This window comes from Neophocaena asiaeorientalis, unplaced genomic scaffold, assembly GCF_003031525.2.
Source record: "Neophocaena asiaeorientalis asiaeorientalis breed wild unplaced genomic scaffold, Neophocaena_asiaeorientalis_V1.1 scaffold713, whole genome shotgun sequence".
Lineage (NCBI taxonomy): Eukaryota > Metazoa > Chordata > Mammalia > Artiodactyla > Phocoenidae > Neophocaena > Neophocaena asiaeorientalis.
In genome coordinates, this window is record NW_020174925.1 from 473066 (window position 1) to 488627 (window position 15562).

At 41.3% G+C, this 15562-nt stretch overlaps 1 protein-coding gene across 1 annotated transcript in view; it reads right to left on the reverse strand.

Moving 5' to 3' along the window:
- SLC30A4 (solute carrier family 30 member 4) overlaps positions 1-9846 on the reverse strand; it is a 30900-nt gene extending 21054 nt beyond the window's left edge. The window contains exons 1-3 of the mRNA XM_024761345.1: positions 9465-9846; positions 8465-8969; positions 374-520 (exon numbers count right to left, since the gene is read on the reverse strand). Coding sequence (XP_024617113.1) covers positions 374-520; positions 8465-8855 — 538 coding nt within the window. The 5' untranslated portion in view covers positions 8856-8969; positions 9465-9846. The remainder of the gene's footprint in view (positions 1-373; positions 521-8464; positions 8970-9464) is intronic.
- Positions 9847-15562: the final 5716 nt, after the last annotated feature.

Here is a 15562-nt window from a genome sequence, read left to right on the forward strand (position 1 = left end):
ACAACATTTGAAGATTAATGATTACCATATAATTTTATTTTTTTGGCCACGCTATGCGGCATGTGGGATGTGAGGTCTTAGTTCCCCAACCAGGGATCGAACCCATGACTCCTGCAATGGAAGTGTGGAGTCTTAACTGTTGGATTGCCAGGAAAGTCCCTGATTACCATATAATTTTATATGTGTAAACTATTTAGCTGACTGAACTGAATGTACCCTGGAAGATATATATCTGAATGAATCTTATTTGTCTATTTTCATTTGCTTTGTTCAAACAGACTATCATCAGAAAGATTTCAGTTAATCAAAGGTTATAGTTCATTGTGGTTTTACTATAAAATTTTATAAACCAAAGAAACGCCCAATTACCTACCTAAGCGATGAAATCCAAAGGTGAATCTTTTGGTTGGTGATTTTGAAGATAGCCACAAAGCAAGCAGGGTCAGTATGATGGCACTTAGGTCAGTTAACATATGAAGTGCATCTGTCATGATTGCTAGGCTATTTGCAATGTATCCACCTTAGAGTAAGGGTGACAGGAAAGAAGGAATAAGTTAATTAAAATAATAAACATAAGCAATCAAACCAAAAATATGCAGCATCCTACAAAACATGAACTTCTAACTAAAGTTAACTAAATACTTATCCTATTGCAATTAAGTCAAGGTGTCCTGAAATTTTATGCAAAACATTAACTATGCATATTTTTCTAATGGTGAAGATGTCCATTTCCAGGAACAGATTCTCTGAGGAGTAAATGACCTTAAAAAATTTAAGAGCCATTAAATGGGGGCTGACACAAAGAGAAGTTTTGTGTTTTAGCAATACAGTTTTTACTCAACCTACTAATTCTACTATTAGACAGTGAAATTAATAACCACCATATCTATATATTACAATAAAGCTGAATAAAAGGTAGGTATTCACTTGTTTGGGAGGGTTTGAACATAAACTGAAGAAATTCACAAAATGTTCATTAGTTCAAAACAAAAGATAAAAATTAACTGATTCTCTTAGGTATAAACAGCAATGTCTCCTAATAGAGGGATAAAAGATGGTATTTAGAATACAATTTTTATATTAGCTTTCCAGTATTATGTATTATTATACATAATAATAATGTGTATATTTCATATATGTGGGTGTGTATATGTATGTATTTTATATATGTGTGTATATATATATACATAATAATATATATATATATAATGTGTACATATATACATATATATACTTATTTATGACCATTATGGTCAACCAATTTTCCTAGCACCATAGAATAAGTTTTTATAATATAATACAGGGTATTCAAACTTTTATGTATATCAGAATCACCTGGAAGTTTTGTTAAACTATAGACTTCTTGACCCCACTCCCAGAATTTCTAATTCAGTAGGTCTAGATGGGGCCTGAGAATTTACATTTCTAACATGTTCCCAGGTGATGTTGATGCTTCTGGTCTTGTAACCACACTGAGAAATACTGTTATAATGTATAGCAGAACTTCATGATCAGGATGTTGTGACACATAAGTGTGCTGAGATGTCGATTCCCCTATTCCTGGGATGTGTATGCAGAGTCAAGAGCAGCTGGAGAACTGGGGCTGGTGATCTTGTAGTCACATCCATTTACTCCAGCCAATGTGCTCTATAGATATATCATTTTTTATGTATTCCCTTACATGAAAAAGCTGGAACCACTGACAGAAAATACAGCTTGGCAGTTAATAACATGGGGCTTTGAAATCTCAGAGACTGAGCAAGTTACTTACCATTTTTGAGGTTCAGTTTACTCATCTATAAAATAAGGATAATACCCTAAAGCCACATTGTGCAATAACACTGAGATGATGGAAATGTTCTATCTGCGCTGGCCAGTAGAGCAGCAACTAGTCACAGGTGGCTTTTGAGAATTTGAAGTACTGCTAGTGCAACTAAGGAATTGAATTTATTAAATTTTTGTTAACCTAAAGAGCCACATGTGATGATCACCAGCAAAAACAGCAGAGTAAGGACCTATGAAAATCACCTCCTCCATAAAAGCCATAAGAACATGGGCAAAAATTGTCCAAATCAGCATTCTGAAAACTATGGAAATTAAAGGCTGATACAGGTAGCATTTATTCAAGGAAAAAGGCTGAATCTTGGTAAGAAGCTCACTAGCTCTGTGGCACTTTAACTTGCCTTATACCCAATCTCCCCCTCTTCAGTTCTATGGTAGCCTTGAAAACTAACAAGAGCAGCAACCACAGTGAAAACCTCAGCCTGGAAGCCACTGCAAGGAATAGGATGGCATTAGAGCTCCTTAAAAGCCCCATTGCAGGCTTCCCTGGTGGTGCAGTGGTTGAGAGTCTGCCTGCCGATGCAGGGGACATGGGGTTCGTGCCCTGGTCTGGGAAGATCCCACATGCTGCGGAGCAGCTGGGCCCGTGAGCCACGGCCACTGAGCCTGCATGTCCAGAGCCTGTGCTCTGCAACGGGAGAGGCCACAACAGTGAGAGGCCCGCGTACAGCAAAAAAAAAAAAAAAAAAGCTCCATTGCCAGGAAATTGTCATTATTTGACCTGTCTGGTGGTTCCGTGGGAGACTATACTTGCAAGGCTCTTTTTATTTGACTTGACTTGGAGCTTGGCCCTGGTGCAAACCTCTGTCAGTGTTTGTCAAAAACAATCAGAGGCAATTGTTTAACACAGCAGCTGCCTGAAGCAATAATAAGTGTGTATCATGTGTTCTGAAATTTTACAATGATGTACCTGGTGTGGGATTATTTTTATCCAATTTGGGCTTTTATTGACTCTTTTTAAAAATTTTATTTATTTTATTTATATTTTGGCCGCATTGGGTCTGCGTTGCTGCGCGCAGGCTTTCTCTAGATGCAGAGTGGGGGCTACGCTTCGTTGTAGTGCACAGGCTTCTCATTGAGGTGGCTTCTCTTGATGCAGAGCACAGGCTCTAGGTGTGCAGGCTTCAGTTGTGGTGAACAGGCTCAGTAGTTGTGGCTTGTGGGCTCTAGAGCACAGGCTCAACAGTTGTGGTGCACGGGTTTTGTTGCTCTGTGGCATGTGGCATCTTCCCAGACCAGGGCTCAAACCTGTGTCCCTGGCATTGGCAGGTGGATTCTTAACCACTGCGCCACCAGGGAAGCCCTATTGACTCTTTCTATCTGGAATTGTATACCCTTCAGTTCTGGGGAAATTTCTTTTTTTTATTTGGAAAGGATTCTCCTTTTTTTAAAAAAAATACTTGGTTGCGCTAGGTCTTAGTTGCGGCAGGCGGACTCCTTAGTTGCAGCATGTGGGCTTCTTAGTTGTGGCATGCGAACTCTTAGTTGCAACATGCATGTGGGATCTAGTTCCCTGACCAGGGATCAAACCTGGGGCCCTTCATTGGGAGCGTAGAGTCTTAACCACTGTGCAACCAGGGAAGTCCCTGGGGAAATTTCTTAAACTGTGTTGTTGATAATTTCTTTCCTTCTGCTTTCTCTATTCCCCAGACTCCTATTATTTGGAATTTGAACTAATATACTAATTTTCTTGCCTTTTTTCTCCCATTATCTTCTCTTTTTGTTATATTCTGGGAGAGGTGACCTTAATTCACCTTCTAATTTGTTTGGAGTTAAAATTTTTTTTTAATGTTTGTATTAGGGCTTCCCTGGTGGCGCAGTGGTTGAGAGTCTGCCTGCCGATGCAGGGGACACGGGTTCGTGCCCCGGTCCGGGAAGATCCCACATGCTGCAGAGCGGCTGAGCCCGTGAGCCACGGCCGCTGAGCCTGAGCGTCCGGAGCCTGTGCTCCACAACGGGAGAGGCCACAACATTGAGAGGCCCGCGTACAGCAAAAAAAAAAAAAACAGTTTGTATTATTCAAAAGCTCTATTTTCTACTCTGAATTTCTTTTAAAAAGTAGCCTATTCTACTTTCATGGATTCATGATCTTATTTTATCTCTGTGGATACTTATTGTATTATTATACTATTATATCTGACTGGCTCTTAAACAGGTTTTAATGAACTTTCCTTATTTTAGCCTTCCTCTTTAACCACACTTATAGGGGTACCTGGTACAACCAATTCTGGGCCTGCTTAGGATTCTCTAGTGTAGTTCTCAAGTGTAGTCCTCAGGGTCAGCAGTATCAGCATCTCCTGGGAACTTGTTAGAAAATCCTCAGGCCCTACCCTACCCCAGACCTACTTAATTAGAAACTCTGGTCCAGCAATTTGTTTTTTTAATAAGTTGTCTAGGTGTTTCTGATGCATTAGTGTAAACTAGATTGGTTCTTGGCTTTCCCCACTGCTTGTTTAGGAGTTGGCTTTCTTGGGTCAAGTCAGTTACCTCTTTTGCCTGATTCCTTTCTCGTTTGTGTTGCTAGAGTCTCCTCTCCAGTTCTCCCCACCTGTGTGGAGATATATATATATATATATATATATATATATATATATATTCCATATATATATGTGGATATATATTTACATGTATATGTATATATATGTGTGTGTATATGTGTATATATATGTGTGTGTGTGTGTGTGTGTATTTTAAATCCTTTTATTGTAGTTTAAGAGAGTACAACTAGATGCATGAGTTCATTTGCCATCTTTACCTGGAAGTCTATTTGCATTCATTCTTTAAGTTTTTTCATTCCCAATAAAATGCAGCTGTTAAAACAATCAATAACTGTTACTAAATCCAAAGGATATTTTAGTTCTCATCTTATCAGGCCTCTCAGCAGCTTATTCCATTTTGAAATACTCTTTTCTTCAGTTCTGGGATACCCATTTGCCTTCTGCCTGACTTCTAAAGTTGTAGTTCCTCAAAACTGGGGCTCTCTAGATAATTTTTTCTATTGCTATGGCATTACATACTGTTTCTCTCTCTACCTTGACCTCCCTTGTGAATGACAGACTTATATATAACAGATCACTAGACACCTTTACTTGTCTGACATTTCACATATATATGATACTTAACATGCCTAAAACAACCCTTGAGCCCATGCTTAAATCCTGCTCTGTATTTTCTCCCTGGTTCATAACTGACATACATTCCCATATGCTCAGCTGCTTAGGTAAGAAATTTCAGAATCATTCCTGATTCTGCTCTCCCATCAACTCTCACATTCAAACCATTAGCCATTTTGCCATTGTTACCTCTAGAATGTTTCTCAGTCAGTACATTTTTCTCCATCCACTCTAGTTCAAGCCATAATCATTTCTTGTCTGGACCTCTGCAAAAGTATACTTGCTTCCACTCTTGTACCCTCCAATCTACTCTCCATATGAGTCAGAGTAATCTTTTAAAAAGATAAATCCCGTCATGTCAATCTCCACTCCAAAGCAGTCACTGGCTCCCCATTGTACTTAGAATTAATTAATTAACCTCATTTAATATGGTCTCTCATGACCTCCCTGGTCTGGTCCCCCTGTCTTACTACATTCTGGCCAAACTGGTCTTCTTTTTAGATCCTCTTAAAGAATTGAAGGTTTTAGGAGTTTTGAACTTGCTGTTCTCTTTGGTCGAAAAAATCTTCCTCCATTCCCTTTGCTCAAATAACTCCTAATATTCTTTTTTTTTGTTTAACTGTATGTGGCTCATACATAAACCATGTCCTGCTGGACATGTCTAAACTATGTCTTATAGTATCTTGTTCTTTTTCTTCACAGTACTTAAGGCCATTTGAATTTTAAATTTATTTGTGTTTATTAATACCTGTGTCCTCTACTACAGGAAGATATAATGTCCTCCAAAAATTAGATTAAGTGTTTTAGATAGTAGGGAGCATAAGTTTTGTTCTCCATTGTATATAGCAAGTACTTAAAAAATACTTGCAGAATGGAAAGAATTGACCTTGCCTAAGGTCTCAGAGTAAATCCAAGATTCAAAATCAAGTTTCCCCTTTCAGATCTTTAAAATACTTTATTTTAAAAATTACTCCATACTTCCTACATAAGATGCTTTATTTCTAAGTGCTTTCGACACACTTTAATAAATGCTCTACTGTATACAATTTAATTCTATGAAACATTCTGAATAATATTGTTAATATCTATTCTAAGTACTAGCATCTCTACAGTGTTTAACAAAAGATTTTCATATTTGAAAATAAAGTTAGTATTTGAAAGGAAATACTTATTGTAGCTTTCACAAATCATTTACCAAGTAAGAGATTTAAATAATGCTAAGTCAGGACAATTATATATTAGTAATTTTTATAGGTGTAAACTCTAATTTTAAGGGGGAAATTGTGATTAATGTGATTTTAACTTCAAATATTAACTTCAAGAATCACTAAGTCTGAATGACTCAATATTCTAACTGGGAATTTGGGCAAGTCATTGACTCTTTTTTTAAAAAAATAGATTTATTTATTTATTTTTGGCTGCATTGGGTCTTCGTTGCTGCACGCGGGCTTTCTCTAGTTGTGGCGAGAGGGCTTCTCATTGCGGTGGCTTCTCTTGTTGCGGAGCACAGGCCCTAGGCGCACGGGCTTCAGTAGTTGTGGCTCACGGGCTCTAGAGCACAGGCTCAGTAGTCGTGGCGCACGGGCTTAGCTGCTCGGCAGCATGTGGGATCTTCCCGGACCAGGGCTTGAACCCATGTTCCCTGCATTATCAGGCGGATTCCCAACCACTGAGCCACCAGAAAGCCCCAAGTCATTGACTCTTAATCTGCTGACCATGCCTTATCTGATCTGTTTCACTTATGTCTTTAATTTCTTCATAGCTTAAACATTTATAATTCTCTAACAGCAATTATTAATTAATTACACAAAATTTTATTGAGTGTTTACTCTGTGCTAGTCATTGTGCTAGGTGCTGGTAATTCAGCTTATATTTCAGTGGACACTGATATTAAACAAGTGAATATACAAACAAGATAATCTCAGGTGCTGAGGGCTTTTAAAGCTGGGGAAGGAACAGGGGAGAAGAGAGGTTGACTTTAGGCAGTTGGAAAGGTCTCTAAGAGGTATCTTTTGTGATGAGACATGAATGACAAGAAGGCAGCCAAGAGAAGATTTGGGAAAAGGCAGTCCATACAAAGCAGTGCTTTTCAAAATGCAGGCCGTGACCCATTTGTAGACCATGAAATCAATTAAGTGGGCTGGGACCATAATTGAAAAAACGGTAGAACACAGCACATGAAGTAAAATTTTTGTTTTAGTTATTCATATATTTATACAAATGTATATGTGTGTGTACATACATACATACGTATGCATGCATGCTTACACGGGTCACAATGTTAAGTGTATTTCTTACTATAGTGAACTCAAAAAAGTTTGAAAGCCAGAGGGAGAGAGACCACTCAGTCTGAAGGTCTTATGGGCAGGAAAACAGCTTTGTGAGTCATAGGGAGAAAGAAGGCCAGCATGGCTGAAGTGAGCACTGGCGAGAAGTGGTAATGAAAAGAGGTAGGAAATGTATATAATTTTCCTGCACATAACCTCCAGCCAGCTTCTTAAATCTGGACTGCCACCTTTGTTCTTGTCATGGTTCATCATTAAGAGAACACAGGAGGGAATTCCCTGGCGGTCCAGTGGTTAGGACTCTGCATTTTCACTGCTGAGGGGCCGGGTTCAGTCCCTGATCCGGGAACTAGGATCCCAGAAGCCACACGGTGTGGCCAAAAGAAAAAAAAAAAAGAACACAGGAGAATAATCTCCCTGCTTTAATGTCACTTTATCAATTGTCACTAAAAGAAGTTAGCAGTTACACTAATGTGACTCTGAAATTAATATCTAAACTGAGCATGTATTTTATAGTAAGATTGCATTACTTGAATAATTAAAAATGAAAAATAAAACCAAGTTCTATAAAACCCAGGGGAGCCTTCTGGCCTTCAGATCTTCCTTATAATGAAAAACGGTGAGGTCAGTTAGCATTATTTAGCTTTGCAAATTTCTTGAATATAAATACAAAAGGAAATAGTAAGAGACCACTTAATTCAAATGTAGAGGGAAAAAAATCAAGACAATGGGACTGTAGATGTAGCTTTTCAATTACCCACTTAAGTGTCCTCATAATTTATTAATATTTAACTTCTGGGTCAAAAAAGAAAAAGGTGGAGCAGGTGTTCAGTAAGGTCCCTTCATACTGTAAAATTTTATGATTCTAAAAAATTGTATAATCATTTACTATTTTAAGTGTTTCAAAAATTAACCTGGTGTTTTATCAGATTTTTTTTTAAAAGAGGAAGTTACAATGATATATGATGAAGATAATGTCCTTAACTTTACAGTAGGTGACACAGTGTTTGGAGAATCAGAAGAAAAGGTCAGAGTTATCTTTGGAAGTTTGTTGTACCTAGGTTGATCTGCACTTTGGAACCGTGAGGCCTTTTCACATCAGTATATTGATAAATAACAAGCTTCCTAAAAAGAAAGTTTAAACGCCAAGTTATGTGTAACTACAGCTTGACAAAGACTCTCCAAGGCAAGGTAAATGGAAAGTGAGTTGGCAACACAACTCACCTACAAGTTCTCCAATCATGAAAAGCAAGTAAAGAACGGCAGCAATGGTCAATCTGGTTTTCACCTTTCTCTGCGTCAGCAACTCTCTCTGTTTGCTGCAGTTGTCACAGGGGTCCACCTTCAAACTCAGCTGACTGTTGGTCAAAGGTAAGTCCTGGTCCAGCAAGGAATCATCGTTGGCCTGGAGGGCCGGGTGCGCCCCGTTAACAGGCCTTTCCGGGGTTTCAGAACCATCGTCGGCCACCACAACTCGAAGTTTGTTAAACCGAGAAAGCCCCTCATCCCCCACCTCGTCCGAGAAGTCAAAGGCGCTGGTGTCATTTAAAAACAGCGGCGCATCATCCTTCCTCAGCAGAGATTTGAGGCGCTTCCACACGCCGGATCCGGCCATGGCAGAGGCTGTGCGGCCGCGGCGCCGAACGGCTCGGTGCAGGCGGACAGCCGGCGGCTCCTACTTCACCCGAGTGCCAGTTCCCGATGGCACTGCCGCGCGTCCCTCCCCATCCTGTAGAAAATGAAACTCATTATAAATTAAAAGCGCCCCAACAAAGCCCACAAGTTCCGAAGCCCGGGGCGGCGGGGGAGCCGGGGCTCCGAAAGGGGGGAGCGCTCTACCTGGGGAGCCGCCGCGGTGCCGCCGCTCATCTCCCCGCCCCCGATCGGCTCGGCGGGGCCGGCACGCACAGCTCGGCCCGGGGCTGCGGGGGAGCGGGGCCGTCCTCGCGCCTGCGGCGCCCACAACTCCAGGCCGGCTCCCCGGGTCTGGTCTGACAGGTTCGAGGTCGGACGCCCGCGGCCGCCGCCCCTCCCCGCCCTGCGCGAGGCCGCGCGCGTGCGCCGGAGCAGCCGCGGGCGAGGCGCGCGAGGGAGGAGTCGGCACGAGGACACGCAGGCTCTGCGCGCTGAGCAGGGGCGCCCGCGAAGGAAGGGGCAGGGGCGCCCCTCGTCCCGCTCCTGGATGCGGATCCCGCGGGCCCGCCTCTGCCCGGGGGACACTCACAGGCGAAGCCTCAGTCTCCCGTGCGGCCCTTCCACTTCCCGAGGCTGAGAGGTATGAGCGGATGGAGCTGGAGTCCGCGGGATAAGTGGGTAGATTCGAGCGGTCCCGCCCACCCGGGGCTGGGCGTTGCTGCCGGGAGTTCGCTCCACCAAAGGAGGGCCTAGAGAATCCTGGGCTGGGATTTGGGTTTCTGATGCTCGACAGAAAACGAATTTAGCGTTTGCTTTTAAGTGGGTTGCTGAGCCGCTTTTGTCTCCTCGAATTGCTGCCTCTCTGGCAAATTGGCAGAATTTGCTGCACAGTGAGGTCAGCTTGGAGAGGGCAAGGCTTGTGGTTGTAAGCAGTTCTGTGTCTTGCGTTATATTTACTGTTTTTTTTTTTTTTTTTTTCAGCAAATGTGTGTTGTCCTCTGTGTGGTCACCGCCAGGTTCCTTTTGCCTCCAAGGTACTTACAGTATGGACTAAACCCCAGCACAGAAAATCTAGTAGAGGTATCTGTACTGGCCGTTGGTTTTGTTTAACAACAAGATTTTAAAAGAATTAAGTTTTTAGTAGTAGCTTCTAATTTAGATCTACATTCTAAGGACAAAATGAAGTGACAATAAGCCCCGCCTCCCGCTTCTCCAGCGATTCCCTGGATGGGTCTTAGGGGATTCGGAGGCCTTAAAATTATGTGCAAAATTTTGTGGGTATATGTGTTTTCTTGAGTAAGTCCCTTAGCTTTCATCATATTCTCAAATGGGCACTCAAGATTTAAAACAACAACACTGTTAGAAGAACTCATAGATCAAGCCTCTAGCTTCTACTTGGAGTTGAATTACAGTGCAAACTCCCATTTATCCAATGTTTATAAATGTATTTTGACAACAGTCCACATGAAATACCAAATTTCAAGTTACAAAAAATACAATAGAGAGTCATATGAAACATCATTTTCCTCTGAAGATCCCGATGATACTTTAGAATCTTGCATGTCTCTGGTGCAAGAGCAGCAACTGTTTTTGGAATCCAGGGCAGTCCATCACTTTTGAATGCCCGCAGTATGCCTGCAGAGCTGCAGTCATGGGGGTCAGGTCTAGGGAACTGGGGGTCAGAGATCCCCTAGTTCCCTAGACCCAGAATACTCAATAACCAGGGGACCCAGGTCATTATCAACAGAAGGGAGAAAGTTTCCTGAAGGTTGCTTTCTTAATTCCAAATATCTTAATCCACCCAGATTGGGAGTAGTTTATTTGTTGTTTTTACTTTTAGTTTGTTATATTGCCTGACATTCTACTAATGAGAGATACAAATGAATAGAGCAAGTATTTCAGGAATGTGATCACTCTTTAGTATACATTTTGCAAATGAGATTCCATTTAAGGAATGGGAATAGATGTTTTTAAAGCAAGATGAGGCAAGAGCAAGGATTTTGGGGGGTATTTACAGTAAACTTTGTTGGGAAGGGCTGAAGCTCTGCACCCCAGTTTATTTTTACTATTTTGTGTACTGAGTACCTAGAGAGAGTAATGAGAAGACAACAAAAACTATAGGGTATTTTGAGGTATGTCCACAAATTCTGTGACATGCTTCCCATCAATAGGTAGAGCTTAATTCCCCTTCCCACTGAGTGTGGGCTGCTCTTAATGTATAACTTGTGGCTCATTATGAACAGAATATGGGTGAAGTGACAGTGTGTGGCTTATAAGACTAGGTCATAAAAGGCATTGCAGCTACCTTCTTGTTCGCACTCTTGGATCACTTGTACCTAGGGAAGCCAGAGCTATCATGTCATGAGGAACTCAAGCAGCCCTGTGGAAAGGCTCACATGATGAGGAACTGAGGCCTCCTGCCAACAGCCATATGAGTGAGCCATATTGGAAGTGGATCCTGCAGCCCCAGTAAAGCCTTCAGGTGGCTGTAGCTTGGGTGATGCTGACTGAAACCTCATGAGAGATCCTGAGCAGAATCACCCAGATAAGCCACTCTCAGATGACCCACAGAGACTATGAGATGATAAATGTTTATTGTTTTAATATGGTAAGTTTTGGAGTAGTTCGTTATACAACAATAGATGACTAATATAGTCTATATCAACTTTCCTCTGTACCAGGAAAGATACCTATCTTAGTCTTTTATCACACATGGGCTCTTGTTCCTAGGCCTGCCTTGGGCTAGTGGCATGGTTTCTATCATTGAACTTTAAAATGGGCTAAATAAATAGACTTCTGTGAATAGTCTTGGAATGTAACCACCATTTTCAAACTTATGTCTATGTATTCAGAGTTTATAACAGTAGACAAACCAACTTTTGAAACAACCCATTTATAAGCTGAGTACTGCCTGCAATTCTGCTAGCTCTTGTTCAGTATGCCATTCTTTTATAAGAGACTTAATACTTCTTTTTAGTATGAAGAGCTTTTCTGCATGGGCAAATGGAAAAAGTTGTCAACGATTTAGGCTATCTCTTAACCAGGTAACCCATAATACACAGATTGTTTAGTTAACAGCAGAGGCCTGTCATTTTAACTGCAGGACACATATCTTGGGGCAGTTAACTGGAATAGATGCAAAATACCCTATGTCAAAACCTGTTTTCTGGCCTAGATATCTCTTAGAACAAATGGCAATGCTGAAAATAATACTACAGCTAACGTTTACTTAAGGCTTGTTTATGTGCCAGGCACTATGCAGGGGACCTGATTTACCTGAGCTCATTTAATCCTTACAACATCACTATGAAGAAGGTATTGATTCAAAGCATGGGTCTTGGAGTCAGACTGCTTGTGTTAAAATCCTGGCTTTACATCTTAGGGTCCTATAATTTCTGGCAAACTATTTAACCTCTTCGTGCTTCAATTTTCTTACCTATGAAGTGGGGATGATAAGGGTACCTGCTTCACAGGGCCGCGATGAGGGTTAATGGATGTAAAGCATGTAAAACTTAGCATACCTAGTTCCTAGCACATAGTAAGTGCTCAATCAATGCCAGCTATTACTATTCTTTTAAGTAGGTGGAGACATGGAACCTCAGGGAGATTAAGTAACTTGGCCACAGTCGTGAAGCTAGCAAACAGAGCAGGAACTCAGTTCCCGATCAGTTTGGTTTCAGAGCTCAAGCTCTTAACCATCACTCTACACGGTCCCTCTCGGTTTCTTTCTGCATAAAAATGGAATGATCTGCAAAAAAGCATCTAGACTTCTTGCGGTATGTTAGAGATCCCTCTTTCATATATGAAAGATTTGCCAGCACCTGGAGACCTCTGCATCGTCCGGTGAAATCCCTCTTGGGAATGGAGGGGAAAAAAGTGGAAAAGTTTTTTTAAAACTGAAATGTGGAAAAGGTGCTTCATCTACCTAGTTGACAGGTTCAAATGCTGCATATTCCCCATCACGAGAACTCCTTTCTCCACTGGAGTATGTGGCGATAGGAGGTTCCCATAGGATGTTTTTGGAATGTGTTCCCTTATCTATTTCAGGAGGGGATGAAAGCTGTTGGGTGGGCATGAACAAGGGTTAGTGATGTGATACACCACTACGGTGAACGGTGAACGTAATCATTTCTTCTTTCTGTGGGTTACTCGAGTAACAGAAAGGCTGGAGATTCAGTTTAACCCCTCCTCCAAGGAAGAAGAAGAAATACCAGAAATAGATTGCCTGAGGACAGGCAGTTGCCTTCTTGGACGGGGAGGAGATAAATGAGAAGATCTCTGGCCCTTGAGACCATCTACCCTGTCACCAACCTGTGAGCCACAACCTACGCTTAGTCAAGTTCATTGTTTTCATATCTTTGTTTTTGTCTTTGCTTATTGCTTAAATTAAACATTCCTATGGATTTCTCTAACCATGTCTGGCTGAAATGAGAGGGAATAACGAGGTCCCAGCTGGGACGGTAATTTGAGAACTACGCTCGCCAGTCTTGGAATCTGGAGGTGGTGGCTGGGCTGAGGGAGCTTGAAGGTGAGGGTGGGACTTGTAGAACCTGGTTCAGCTTCTAATTTTGCCATCCATTCACTATGATCTCTAGCAGTGTACTATTGCTGAGCTTATTTTCTTGTGTGTTAACAGTGGAAAATAATAGTTGTCCTACTTATTTCATAGGGACACTGGAAGAATGCAATGAGATTCTGTATGTGAAAGCGTCCCCTTACCTACTTCACTAGTGAGAACTATTAAAGACCATGCCATCTGAGCCAAATTGCAAAGCAAGGGTACAGACAAATGCTGGTCAAGAAATATCTTCCACTTGTGCCTGTCCCTTCTAAGGACTGCTACACTCCATCCTTGGTTTATTAATAACATGTTTTGGCTCACTTAGACCTCTAGGTCACCACCACATACGTTTCACTGTTAAAATTCCTTTATTTCTCTCCTAGGCTCTGTTTGTGTCCATAGCACCTAACATCGTGCTCAGAGCAGGAACCCTGTAAATACACGTGGATTAATAGATGAAAATATTCTGCTTATAGAGAGCTCATCCATGACTTTAAATTCCCCTCTAACAAACATTTCTATTTCTTTAAGCTGGTGTGTAAAGTCATTTGTAAGAAATTCTTATTGGTGAGGTCAATGTGTCTCATAATGATTAGAGATTATTGATACACTAGTAGTCAGTTTGTGTTTATACTAGACTTATTTCAAAGAACATTATAACGTTTATGAATTAAGCTGGGACAGAGAAGCAACTGCAGACAAAGTGACTCTTTTGTGGCCTCTGACAACTGGTGGCTTTAAACAATGAAGGCCATTGTATAAGAACTCCCTCCCGGGGTTATTGTGAGGATTAATTAGATTAAAATCTACAAAATGCTTTGACTTTTTCCCAGAATTCTTTTATAAATAAAGATGGTTTTAATTTTTAAAAAATTTTTTAAAAAGTATCTTTATATTGGTCCTCCTAGAATCAAATGAAACAAGTTCACCTACTGTTTAACTCTCTGTATTCCCTGAAGCAAAAAGCCAGACTAAGCCAGACTAACCTAAATTACCTTTAATGGTTTTAAGCGGGCTACCAGTGCACACATGACTGAGCAGAATTTAGTACGCTAATCACAAAGATCTTGGTGTATGATTTACATGACACAATAATGCCTTGTAATCACTATGCTACATGGTCATTAGATATTAGTTACTGTAATTATTACAGCTGTTTTATACTGAGCAACAAAGTTTTACTGTCCTCTTTGTTATTTATATTTTAATAACTCACATTCTGCTCATTTACAAATAGGGTTTCAGGCAGCCTTCCCTTATAGTAGTTCCTCCCTATCTTCAAACATTGCAAATGTTGAAAATTTTCCCTGATACCGGGTACTGTTCGATCCTCATTGTTTACACAGAAACACAGACACCAGATAAAAGACAGGAGTCCTAGATCCAATTCTCCAACAGTTGAGGTTCCTTGGGAACCCCTTTAACTCAGTTTCTTGGTCTCCTTTGTCCCCAGTGACCCACCTGGCCCATGCAGTCCCTTCCCCTGACCCAGAAGGAGCCACTCTGCACATTCTGGTTGACGGGCTGGAGGCAGCAGATTCTCTGGAATAGGCCCCCATGAGGTCTGGGGAACAGTAGGAGAGGCCTGTTGGGGGGCTTCCCTGGAGGTCCAGTGGTTAAAACGCCGAGCTCCCAATGCAGGGGGCGCGTCTTCCATCCCTGGTCGGGGAACTAAGATCCCATGTGCCACATGGCGAGGCCAAAAAAAAAAAAGAAGAGGCCTGTTGGGTAGACCAAAGTGCACCTCAGTGGCATATTATTTATTTTGAATTAAATTTATGGCCAACAGAAGAAGGGACACTCTGAATCTTCTGTCTTCCTGAAAGCAGAAAATAAATCTCTCATGTGAAAGGTGCACTGTGTCTGGAGATAGGACACCTTTATCGCCAAAGGTAGGGAATTTGGGCTGAGAAGACTATATAAACAAATCTTACTACTTCTTTAGCTTACTACCCTAAGCCCAAACTCTGTTTTGATTCTTCACTAATTGGGTGTCAGATCTTTCCACTCTGACCCCCAGAACCTAAGTGTCTTTGTCCTGTCAATTCCTTACAAATTTGTTTGTCTAAAAAGTATAAAAGCTTCCTGCTTTGGCTACTTCTTAGGTCTCATTTCTATGGGTCCTC